The sequence below is a fragment of the Staurois parvus genome, unplaced genomic scaffold (assembly GCF_062004578.1).
Source record: "Staurois parvus isolate SC_StPar_1 unplaced genomic scaffold, SC_StPar_1.0 ptg000186l, whole genome shotgun sequence".
NCBI classification, from domain to species: domain Eukaryota; kingdom Metazoa; phylum Chordata; class Amphibia; order Anura; family Ranidae; genus Staurois; species Staurois parvus.
Window position 1 is genome coordinate 9,159,599 of NW_028317982.1, and position 12,973 is coordinate 9,172,571.

The 12,973-nt window shown below is 43.8% G+C and overlaps 1 protein-coding gene across 5 annotated transcripts in view; it reads left to right on the forward strand.

Annotated features, from left to right (window-relative positions):
* NCAPG (non-SMC condensin I complex subunit G) overlaps positions 1 to 12,973 on the forward strand; it is a 254,082-nt gene that overhangs the window by 177,618 nt on the left and 63,491 nt on the right. The window contains exon 1 of one of the 5 annotated variants that reach the window (XM_089677457.1): positions 8,649 to 8,921. The exons of the other annotated variants lie outside the window; for them this stretch is intronic. Within the exon in view, the coding sequence (XP_089533583.1) occupies positions 8,811 to 8,921 (111 nt within the window). The 5' untranslated portion in view covers positions 8,649 to 8,810. Of the gene's footprint in view, positions 1 to 8,648; positions 8,922 to 12,973 lie in introns of those variants that run through there. 5 annotated transcript variants of the gene reach the window in all.

Here is a 12,973-nt window from a genome sequence, read left to right on the forward strand (position 1 = left end):
GAAACATTAAAGGACTCAATTTTTGCCCACAAAGACATTTTAATTTGTTTGAAACAGTTCTTGATGTTATTAAATTTATTAGAAATATTACCCTCAAGAAACATTACTTTTCTGAGCAGGACAGAGATGATTGTGAGCAATGTTTGAATTCCAATGTTTAGTATTTGCCATTTATTCCAGAGGTCCATATTTTCAGAGAATTGTGAGCATTAAGAGATTTAGAGGACCTCACAGAGGAGGGAGGGGGCAACATTCTTCATAATATGGGTATTGATTTGATTGAGTCTTTTCCTCTCAGGACTCGATCAGATTTTTATCCTATACAATCACACAGTCCTGGGATGGATAGGTATCAGAAGTTGGTTGAGCAGGATTTGACCACCTTGGCATTAGAAGTGTCCACTGATTTGAGTCCATGGCACAATAATTTGACACATGGAGAAAGAACATCTCTGAAAAGGTTAGAAAGTGATAAGTTGATTATCATTCGTAATGCCGATAAAGGTGGAATGGTGGTAGTTATGAATGTTGATATGTATCAGAGGGAAGCAGAAAGGCAACTCCTAGATATTCACACCTATACCAGATTAAAGGGTGACCCTACGAAAAAGTATAAAGTAATTTTAAAAAGTCTTGCTGATAACGGTGCCCGTATTGGTATCTTTACCCAAAAGGAGGTTGGCAGTCTGGTCCTCGAATTTCCCGTACTATCCACATTCTACCACCTACCTAAAACCTATAAAGGATTGGACTCGCTACAAGGGAGGTCCATCATTTCAGGTATTGGGTCTTTAAACGAGAGGTTTGGTCATTGGTTGGATTCACAACTCCAGCCTCTCGTTTTACGATTCCCTAGCTATTTAAGAGATACTAACCATCTCGTTTTACGATTCCCTAGCTATTTAAGAGATACTAACCATCCTCTGAACATCGTAGATGGTCTCTGCTGGGATGATAGCCTTATGTGGGTCACCTGTGATATTGCTAGTTTATATACCTCTATACCCCATCATCTTGCTATCAAAGTGGTATCTTTTTATTTGGAATGCAATATTGGGTTAACCATTGAACATCGTTTATTCATTTTGGATGTATTGGAATACCTGCTTACCCACAATTTCTTGATTTTTTATGGGGAGTCCTTTCTCCAAAAGTTTGGGGCCGCAATGGGAGCCAAGTTCTCACCATCACTCGCCAACCTTTACATGGGTTGGTCGGAGCAGTCCCACATCTACGGTACAAAGAATACCTTCAGGTGTTACATCAAAGTGTTTTTTCATTACATTGATGATCTTATATTTGTTGTGGATAAAGACTTGGGAGACTTACGGTCTTTTCTGTCTTATCTGAACAATAATGATAGGAACTTGACATTCACTGGCCAATTGGATGAGAGAGAGATTTCCTTTCTGGATGTCCATTTGACAGGTGAATATAATAGAGTTGTTACCAGTCTGTATAGGAAACCTCTTCTGGGAATAGCCTTCTTCTAGCCCAATCGGGACATCCCAAACATACAATTAAAAGTATTCCTGTCAGACAATTGTGATGTATTTGTAGTAGCCAACAGGACTTTGACAATGAGACCTCTGTTTTATGCCAAATTTTTTTTACAGAGGGGATATCCCAGATAGATGTTGGATAGAGCATAGTGCATTGCTAGCTCTCCTCGGAGGGAAGATCTATTAATATATAAATTACATGGTGAGAGTGGAAGTAAGATGAATGATATTGCAAGTACAAATAATTCTAATAGAAGAAAACGTACTTTTTCCACCTTATTTAGTTTGGAATTTAATGAGATCAAGCATATTGCAGGGCTTAAAATTTTGAGTCTAGACCTACTAGCCAGGAACAAACCTTACTCTCCACCAGTTGCCCCACCCAACCTTACCCAGGTGCGCTTCCAACCCCACCCCCAGCCTGCCTCCAACCCCGCCCCCAGCCCTGCCCCCAACCACGCCCCCTTAAAGCTTATGAAATTACATTTTTCTTTAGAATAAAGAGTCCAAAATCTAAAACTGTATACAGTAATGTATATTCCAGCTCCCCTGTACTCCATTATAGTGATATGACATGTATACAGTACGTATATCCCTGCTCCCCTGTATTCCATTAAAGTGATATTACTGTATACATGTCATATCACTATAATGGAGTACAGGGGATCTGGGATATACATTACTGAGTAATTTATTTCCCAGCTCCCCAGTACTCCATTATAGTGATATGACATGTATACAGTACTTACTCCTTGAGTCCCCCGCGACAGTGGAGAGGGTGTCTCCTCTCAGCGGAGGAGAGAGGACCTCTCCTGCACCTGTCCCCTCAGCGGCGGTGCCGAAGAAGCTGGAAACCGGAATTCGGAAACCGGAAATCGGCTTCACAATGAGGCTTGGAGCGAGCATTTGGCGAGCAGGCGAGCGGCTTTTTCAAGCCCTGCATATTGTCAATTGTTACCTTCCTATTTTATGTGAGGACCAGATATGTGAAGATACAGTATATTAAAGGATGGTATCAATGTGGTTTCTAAAGAGTTCCCATTTTAGGTAACTTTCTGTCTCCGAGTTTTTACAGTCCCACACATGCTCAATCTACTACGTGGCTGCACTTTAAAGGTAAATACCGCTGTGGTGCGCCCTCTTGTCCATATTGTATACACATCTTAAAAGATAATTATTTTCTTTCTACTGTTCATGATAAGGAATACGATATTACCTCATTTTTTAATTGTAATACTACTTATGTCATTTATCTGATCACTTGCACATTTTGTCATGTTCAGTATGTGGGACGCACAACTAGATAGTTGAGGGATTGAGGGATCGATTTTATGAACATCTTTATAGCATTGAAAAACACCTCTCTATTACAGTTGCCCACCACTTTAATAATTGTCGTGCAGGAGATTTATCAGCAGTGCAAGTACAGGTCATTGAAAAAATCTGATCCCTAAAAACAGGGGGCGATACTTTTTTACGTTTCTGTAAAAGGGAGGTTTTTTTTGGATATTTAATTTGTATATACATGTCCAACAAGATTTGAACCATGAGTGGGACATTGTGTATTTTTATAAATAGGTAGCAGGGAAATTATTGCTGTTCTTTTGCATTCCAGTGTGTATACATGCATACATGTGTATGCATCCATACACGTTTCATCCCATCTTGTCATATGGTTATATACATTAGGTGCATAGTATGTGATTGGGTGCTTTGTGAGCCTTTTGCACATGCACAGATACATATATGTGTGTAGGTATATACAGTATGTGTGTGTGTGTATGTATGTGTGTGTATATATATATATATATATATATGCACACACATGTTGATCCCTGTTAGATAGAAGATTTTCATCTGTTGGTGGATGTCTTTCTCCCCATAACATGCTCTTTTTCCCTTGTAGGACTCCTTTCAATGTACTGGGTGTTTTATTTTTGGAGGAACATATACATATATCTGTCTAAATATGTATAGACTTTATGACTTTATTTTTGATGGATGCGTACAGTGGGGCAAAAAAGTATTTATTCAGCCACCAATTGTGCAAGTTCTCCCTTTTAAGAAGATGAGAGAGGCCTGTAATTGGCATCATAGGTAGACCTCAACTATGAAAGACAAAATGAGAAAAAAAAATCCAGACAATCACATTGGCTGATTTGGAAAGAATTTATTTGCAAATTATGGTGGAAAATAAGTATTTGGTCACCTACAAACAAGCAAGATTTCTGGCTCTCACAGACCTGTACCTTATTCTTTAAGAGGCTCCTCTGTCCTGCACTCATTACCTGTATCAATGGCACCTGTTAGAACTTGTTATCAGTATAAAAGACACCTGTCACACTCCAAACTTCACTATGGTGAAGACCAAAGAGCTGTCGAAGGACACCAGAAACAAAATTGCAGACCTGCACCAGGCTGGGAAGACTGAATCTGCAATAGGCAAGCAGCTTGGTGTGAACACATCAACTGTAGGAGCAATAATTAGAAAATGGAATACATACAAGACCAATCGATCTGGGGCTCCACGCAAGATCTCACCCCGTGGGGTCAAAATGATCACAAGAACAGTGAGCAAAAATCCCAGGACCACACGGGGGGACCTAGTGAATGACCTACAGAGATCTGGGACCAACGTAACAAAGGCTACCATCAGTAACACCCTACACCGCCAGGGACTCAGATCCGCAGTGCCAGACATGTCCCCCTGCTTAAGCCAGTCCGGGCCCATCTGAAGTTTGCTAGAGAGCATTTGGATGATCCAGAAGAAGATTGGGAGAATGTCATATGGTCACATGAAACCAAAATAGAACTGTTTGGTAGAAACACAACTTGTAGTGTTTGGAGGAGAGAGAATGCTGAGTTGCATCCAAAGAAAACCATACCTACTGTGAAGCATGGGGGTGGCAACATCATGCTTTGGGGCTGTTTCTCCACAAAGGGACCAGGACGACTGATCCATGTACAGGACAGATCGAATGGGCCCATGTATTGTGAGATTTTGAGTGCAAACCTCATTCCATCAGCAAGGGCATTGAAGATGAAACGTGGCTGGGTCTTCCAACATGACAATGATCCCAAAAATACCACCCGGGCAACGAAGGAGTGGCTTCGTAAGAAGCATTTCAAGGTCCTGGAGTGGCTTAGCCAGTCTCCAGATCTCAACCCCATAGAAAACCTTTGGAGGGAGTTGAAAGTCTGTGTTGCCCAGCGACACTTCCACCACGATCGCCTAGGTGATCAGAAGCGGAACTTGTCCTCCCCCCCTCCCTCCCCATAGTCTTCTGGAACACGTGACAGGTCCCAGAAGACTACGGGGCCATTCACAAAGCGCAGCACTTCTTGCGCATGTGCAGTGGGGCCCCGGCTGTGAATCCACAAGCTGTCACAGCTGGGTGTCCACACTGAAGATGCCGGCACCAGGAAGAGAAGATGGAATCAGCAGTGGTGAGGATATCGCTGGACCCTGGGACAGGTAGGTGTTTGTAGTTTAAAAGTCAGCAGCTACAGTTTTTGTAGCTGCTGACTCTTATTTTTTTTTTGTTTTTCAGATGGAACTCCGCTTTAATTGATTAACTCTTATAAGAGACAGCACTTCTAACTCTTTTCTTTGTTATGACTAAGCACGTGACCATGTGAACAGCATTAACAGCTAGCATTGTCCTGGTGCTATTTGTGTCCTTTTTTGGATCAATAAACATTTTTTACTTTTTCAACAAACCTCCAGTGTGCAGCCAAATCCTTCTTCTTTTCCATGTTGACATGGTGGCAAGCCAGGGTCTGCATCTGTGTTGGGTTTGATATCGATCGTTTTACCTGAGCTGTATTTCTTTTCTTCATTGGAAGGACTCCAACATAGCTTATCCTGAACACTAGATGATGTCCTCAAATGTATATAGTTCCTTTTTTTGGAGTATCCCACTTATCTCCCTCAACCCTATCCAGGTTCTCCAAAAATAAAAACAACAAAAACACCTCTGGACTGATTATTGGCAAAACGTGTGAATAAGTCTATGGGCCTGACTGTAGGGCAAAGTATTTGGGGAGGACCTAGACAGTATTCCTGTGGCTCCTATGGGAGTAGTGCTACAATGATTTAAGCATCAGAAACATCAAAATAAATTCCCCATGTGCTAATGTGAATAAAACTCAGAATTCAATGTGAAAGTTCTTTTTAAGTCCAATAAAATGAAACTAAATGCACAAATCATGTGTATCGGGAGGTATAATTCCCGCCGTTGGCTGCGGCATGCGCAAACCCACATCTGCTGCTTCTGCAGCTAAACACAGAGTGGTTGGGGGGAGTGGTGGTAAAAATTAAGCTCAATTGAGGGGTCTTACTGCCCCTGAATCATTAGTGTGAATTATCCCAAATCCTCATGGTCCATGTTACAGATGGCATGACAGGAGCGTGTCATTTGCCTATATACTTTGTGCTACAATGTGTCCCTCTTTCCCATCTCTGGTATATGCATTGGACAGGAAAGTAGCAAAAAAATAAAAAAGTGTTCAAAATATTAAATAAAATAAATAAAATGAATAAAATTTAAAGCACCCTGTCATCCCCGTACACACCCCATATAAAAAGTGCAGTGTAGACGAGCATGTGTATATAAACATCAATTGCACCACACATGTGACATTAACGCAAACGTCGAAGTGAGAGCAATAATTCTAGGGCCATAGTTCAACTCTAAACTGCTAACCTGTAAAGGCTATTAAGGTGTAGCCTATGGAGAATTTTGGATCCCATCGTTTTTTGTTATTCCACAGGCATATGCAATTTTAAAGTTTGACGTGTTTGGTATCTATTTACTCAACACAGCCCAATCTTTTATATTTTACTGAAAACTGGGTATCAGATTGTGTTTGCACTAACATTAACCACTTGCCCTCCAGAGGATTTACCCCCCTTCCTGACCAGGCCATTTTTTGCGATACAGCGCTGCTATACTTTAACTGACAATTGCGCGGTCACGCAATGCTGCACCCAAATTAAATTTACGTCCCTTTTCCCCACGAATAGAGCTTTCTTTCTGTGGTATTTGATTGCTTTTGCGTTTTTTATTTTTTGCGCTATAGACAAAGACGGACAATTTTGAGAAAAAAACAATATTTTTTTACTTTTTGCTATTAAACATGTCCAGTAAAAAAAATTTAAAAAAACGAAATTTCGTCATAAATTTAGGCCAAATGTATTCTGCTACATGTCTTTGCTACAAAAAATTCTCAATACATGTAAATTAATTGGTTTACATGAAAGTTAGTGAGCGGTAACAAATGGCGGTATATACAGTATACTAGATTTTTTATTTTTTTACTAGTAATGGTGGCAATCAGCGACTTATAATGGGACTGCTGCGGGCATTCTGACACTGGGGAGAACTTACTTGGTTTCACTGACATCCCCAGTGACACCAAGACAGTGATCAGTGCTAATAAAAAGCACTGACACTGTACTAATGGCACTGGACAGGAAGGGGTTAACATCTTGGGCGATCCAAGGGTTGTTTTACTACATGCTGTGTGTGTTTCGCGGTAGGCACACTGCTTTGTATGGCTCTGCATATGTATTGTTTACATACAGGTCTCTCCCCTGTTGGAAATCCTCAGAGATCGCCGGGTGCTGGCGAGTAATCACTGTGAAATGGTAAAGCTATGTGAGCGCACTAAGATGGGGGGAAAAATAACAGCAGCTATGCACAAAGGTAACCAAGATAAAACCTCAATCAAACAATACAGTAATGGTGCAGCGCTAAAACATTAATACCATAAAATCTTATAAAAATGTGATGAATAAAAGTTCATAAATGAGCGTAAAATGGTTAAAAGTTCAAAAGTGACTTTCAGCTCTCCTAAAGTGCCTGTTTTCCTGGTGGGTCGGTGCTTGTGCAATAATTGTGGAAGAATTGCGTACTCACCAGATGCGCAATGTTAATGCACCCATAAATATAAATCCAGATGTCATCAGGGTATCATCAGGGTAAACCAGGTACTGGGGTAACTTCCCTCTGAAGGGTGGGATGGTACATCAACTGGATCCTGGGGCTTTAAATGTTGATCCAAAATCAGCCAGAGCTTCCCCTTAAGGGATGGGTGGGTGCTGCTCTAAGGATGTGCAGGAGGCTCCCTCTCTGGATACTGGGCTGGATCTTATGCAAGGCGTCTGGAAATTAAATACTCGTTTCTAAAAAAATAGAGTTATCTTGGTGGGAGGTGAACAGCGACATTTAAACCAAAAATTTTACAGAGGACAAGCAAAATTTCTGCTATAGGGCGGTGCAAAAGCGGTTAATACTATTGTATTTTTTCCTGAAAATATGTCTTTGACAAATAGCTGTGCAAACATCATATGACGCAAACATAACTTGCAACATCCACCATTTTATTCTCTGGTCTCTGCTTTCAGAAAATATATACTTTTTGGGAGGTTTACAGTAATTTGTAGGCAAAGATGGTGATTTTAATGAAGGACTCGGGGAACTTTTTTTCCCCATGCAGTGGGGCTGTGTCTGCTTTGCATGAGTAAAATACTAGTTTTTGTCTAGGGGTTCGGAGAGCGGAGATATACTTACCTAATCTGCCGATCCTCCAAGTGCAAGACTGGTCCCTATCACTCCTGTCTCCCCCATGCTAGCAGTCGTTTGAATTGAGTGTTTCTGATGTAATCACACCCATAGACTGGCTCTGGATTTTTGGGATGACCGGAACAGTCCACTGCTGGACGTGGGGAGGTGTGGTTTTCCAAAGGATCAGGTAAGTATAGCCTTTCTGTACACCCCTAGAGAACAAGGAGCAGTTGACCCATTCAATGCAGACACAGCTGGGAAAACACCTTGACTGGAGTTCTGCTTGAACATGCAAAATGTGGTTAAATGTACCGGAAGAACAGAACGGGAAGCTTTTATTTATTATTGTTTATTGTAAAATCATTTTGAATCGCCCAGGTTGCTGTTTGCTCTACGAATGCATAGCAGTACATTATTATCACTTCATCTCCTTGCCTATCATAAAGCATCAATAATACCCCAACTTCCGGGTAAGTGAGGATTCTAAGCGCGTGCTCAGAGTGTAGGTTCCCTGAGCGCGCACGCGGGGCATGTTCTTGTCAAGCGTGTGTCGCGTTCTTCAGTCACGTGATACGCTTTTTCTCTCTGTGGCGTGCAGAAGGAGATTTTGAAAGCGAGCGGGAGCGCGTCTAACTGTCCGGCGGTACAGTGTGTGAGCGCGGAGGGTGCCAGGGTCCCCGGAGACGGAATACAGCCCTATATTATATACAGGGAGCGCCGGAGAGAAGACGTCACCACAATGACTGTAGAGAAGAAAGGACTCCAGATTAAAGAAGCCTTTGACTTGTCTCAGAAGCCGCACCAGAACCTCGCCAAGCTGGTCACCGGGCTCAGAACCACCTATGACCAGGTGAGTGTGGGGGAGGGGTCATCCTGGGTCTATCATTGGTGTCTGAGCAGGATGTGGACATTTAAAAAAAACAAAAAAACTACTTGTCCAAGGAACTAAATCAGGGTCCCAATCTACTTGTCCCCATGACAGTCTACATGTCCTAATAAAACTTTTTAACCAAAACCGTATTTAATTAAGGCTGACCATCCCTTCACTCAGCAATCACGCCGCTGACCATACCTATTGAGGTGGCGTGTGGAGCTCAGGTATGGTGGGAGGTGGCGTGCGGGGATGGTGGGAGGTGGCGTGCGGAGCGCGGGGATGGTGGGAGGTGGCGTGCGGAGCGCGGGGATGGTGGGAGGTGGCGTGCGGAGCGCGGGGATGGTCGGAGGCGGTGTGCGGGGATGGTCGGAGGTGGCGTGCGGAGCGCGCGGATGGTCGGAGGTGGCGTGCGGTGATGGTCAAAGCTGGCGTGCGGAGCGCGGGGATGGTCGGAGGTGACGTGCGGCGCGCAGGGGTGGTCGGAGGTGGCGTGCGGAGATAGTTGGAGGTGACATGCCACCTCTGATTATCCCTACATTCAGCAATCACAAAGTACAATGCAGTATGTGGATGTGACAGGTGGAGTAGATAAGTAGTTATAGGACAGAGTTTAGCCACTTAGTCTACCGGGCACTTATACCCGCTTCCTGCCCAGGCCAATTTTCAGCTTTCAGCGCTGTCGCGCTTGGAATGACAATTGCGCGGTCATGCAATTCTAATTTTTCAAGACAGAGCTTTATTTTGGTGGTATTTAATCACCCCTGGTTTTTTTATTTTTTGCTAATCAAACCAAAAACAACTGAAAATTTTGAAAAAAAAAATTTTTTTTTTTAGTTTGTTATAACATTTTGTAAATGAGTAATTTTTTTTCTTCACTGATGTGCGCTAATGAAGCTGCAGTGTTGGGCACTGATAGGCATCACTGGTGGGCATTGACTGGCATCACTCATATATGGCACTGACGGGCAGCACTGACTGGTACTGATAGTTGGCACTGAAAGGCAGCTCAGATGGGCACTGATATGTGGCATTGATGTGCACTGATGGGCACTGGCACTGTAGATGTACCCTCTGAGGAATGCCAATTACTGGCTCTCCCCTCCTCACAAGCTGTCCGCTGATTGGTGATTCACTGTGTCCCACCACACACGTGGTTAGAGTGGGAGGACGTCATATGACGTCCTCCCAGAACAAAGGAACTGCTGCCTGTCCGTCATTTCCTTTATATGGCAGTCAGGAGGTAGTTGGTGTGTGTTGCCATTGATATGTCCTCTATGGTGGTCTGGGTCCTGAGCAGGGTGGATTTGATTTAAATCACTAGTCAGTAAGGTTTGATTTAAATCCTAGTTTTCTACATAAAGACTAATTCTTGCTGGTATAACTTTAATATGAAAGTAGATGAAGATTTTTAGAATAACAACTTTTCATATTAGTTTTTTTTATCCCCAGTTTAATAGGTTAATCATTCATATTTGGACAACTTTTCTGTTGTACTTAGGAAGGAGAAAAATAATCATTACCTTAATAATAACAATTTAAATAGATTTATTCAACTGAAACAATAACATTCCAGCATATGTGATTTGCTTAAACATCCATGTTTGTTAACTAATTTGGCTAAACAAAATATATATATTTTAAGAAACTTAGACTGTCGGCCCCTTCCTCCTCACACTTAGTTTCACTTTTTTCTTGTGCAGATATATTCCACTCCAAACAATCAGAAAAATATTGTTTCTATTCTATTCACTGAACTTCTTGAAACTTAGCACTGAAGGGGTTGATTCTGTATTCATAGGTTTGTAGAAGTTAGGATTAAGGTCTTTTTCTTAACTCTGTTCATGTTATAACATTTTTGCTGTGAAGAAGAGGCATGTGATCTCCGCTGAGTCAAATTCAGTTGTGAGAACTGCAAAAGTAAACCAAACATCTGTGATAATATCTTGTAGGCAGAGAAACTGCCCAATAATCTTACAAAAACCTCTGGAAGAGCATGACATTGTGAATGGATTAATGGAATTTATTTACCAAACAAATTACCGTATTTTTCGCTTCATAAGACGCACTTTTTTTCCCCCAAAAAAGGGGGGAAAATGTCAGTGCGTCTTTTGGAGCGAATATAGAGCGGCCGGTCCAATATTTCCACCGCCGCCATGTCAGAATACCGGGCCGGCCGCTCAGCTCTGCAGTGGGACCTTAACTGTCCCTCTATCCAGCGGCGCGCTGTCTTCTCGGCTTCTGTAGTGTGTGTGACAGCCGGGTCCCAAGTGCGCATGAGGAAGAAGCAGTGCTCTTTGTGAATGGTAAGGCGGTACCTGGGACACATGACAGATCCCAGAAGCCGCCGGACCAATCACAAAGCGCAGCGCTTCTCGCGCATGCGCACTGGGCATCCGGCTGTCCGACGAGCGCCCACACTACAGAAGCTGGGAAGACAGCGCGCGGCTGGATAGAGGAACAGGTAAGATAAAAAAAAAACTCTGCGGAAGTAAGAGCGGGTACCTGTCAAATTCAGGTACCCGCTCCCCCTCCCTCCCCAAAGGTCAGCAGTCATCTCCTGTACTGTCCGCAGTCTCTGGTCATCCCTGTGCTGTCCGCAGTCTCTGGTCATCCCTGTGCTGTCCGCAGTCTCTGGTCATCCCTGTACTGTGTCCGCAGTCTCTGGTCATCCCTGTGCTGTCCGCAGTCTCTGGTCATCCCTGTGCTGTCCGCAGTCTCTGGTCATCCCTGTGCTGTCCGCAGTCTCTGGTCATCCCTGTGCTGTCCGCAGTCTCTGGTCATCCCTGTGCTGTCCGCAGTCTCTGGTCATCCCTGTGCTGTCCGCAGTCTCTGGTCATCCCTGTGCTGTCCGCAGTCTCTGGTCATCCCTGTGCTGTCCGCAGTCTCTGGTCATCCCTGTGCTGTCCGCAGTCTCTGGTCATCCCTGTGCTGTCCGCAGTCTCTGGTCATCCCTGTGCTGTCCGCAGTCTCTGGTCTTCCCTGTGCTGTCCGCAGTCTCTGGTCATCCCTGTGCTGTCCGCAGTCTCTGGTCATCCCTGTGCTGTCCGCAGTCTCTGGTCATCCCTGTGCTGTCCGCAGTCTCTGGTCATCCCTGTGCTGTCCGCAGTCTCTGGTCATCCCTGTGCTGTCCGCAGTCTCTGGTCATCCCTGTGCTGTCCGCAGTCTCTGGTCATCCCTGTGCTGTCCGCAGTCTCTGGTCATCCCTGTGCTGTCCGCAGTCTCTGGTCATCCCTGTACTGTGTCCGCAGTCTCTGGTCATCCCTGTACTGTGTCCGCAGTCTCTGGTCATCCCTGTGCTGTCCCCAGTCTCTGGTCATCCCTGTGCTGTCCCCAGTCTCTGGTCATCCCTGTGCTGTCCGCAGTCCGTTAGTTCAGAATTTTTTTTTTCCTGTTTTCTGCCTCTAAAACCTAGGTGCGTCTTATGGTCAGGTGCGTCTTATGGAGCGAAAAATACGGTAAACATATACAGCCTTATTCTACATAATTAAAAAAACTAATCTTTATTTCATGATGGAATAACCTTTGGATGGTAATATATTTTCCTCAAAAAGAATTTTATTTAAAAAAATCAGATTTAAATAAAAAAAATCCAATTTAAATCAAACAAATCCAATTTTTTTGATTTTTTAAAAAAAAAATCATTGATTTTTATCCACCCTGGTCCTGAAGCCGCCTGCTGTGTGAGTGTTCTGCAGCAGAGTGTTTGCAGACGGAGGGATACAAATTGAGAGGAGAGCGAGTGCTGAGGGGAGAGGTGTGGGAAGGGCGGCTTTTCAGCATGTCCAAGAAGGAGGAGAGTAAGGAGTGTGGGAGTGGCCAGGACTGACGGGGGCTGCTGAGCGGAGTGGATGGTCTGAGGGAGCCGCCGAGCTAGTGAGAGGCCGGCAGGGAGGGGACTGCCTACACCGGACAGCAGCATGGATGAGTGGAGAGCTTGCCAACTCTGGTGTAGCATGAAGATCTGTTCATGCTTCACTGGTGTCCACTCCGCAAAAAAAAAAGTAAACCCTGCTGCTTGCCCGCATCAG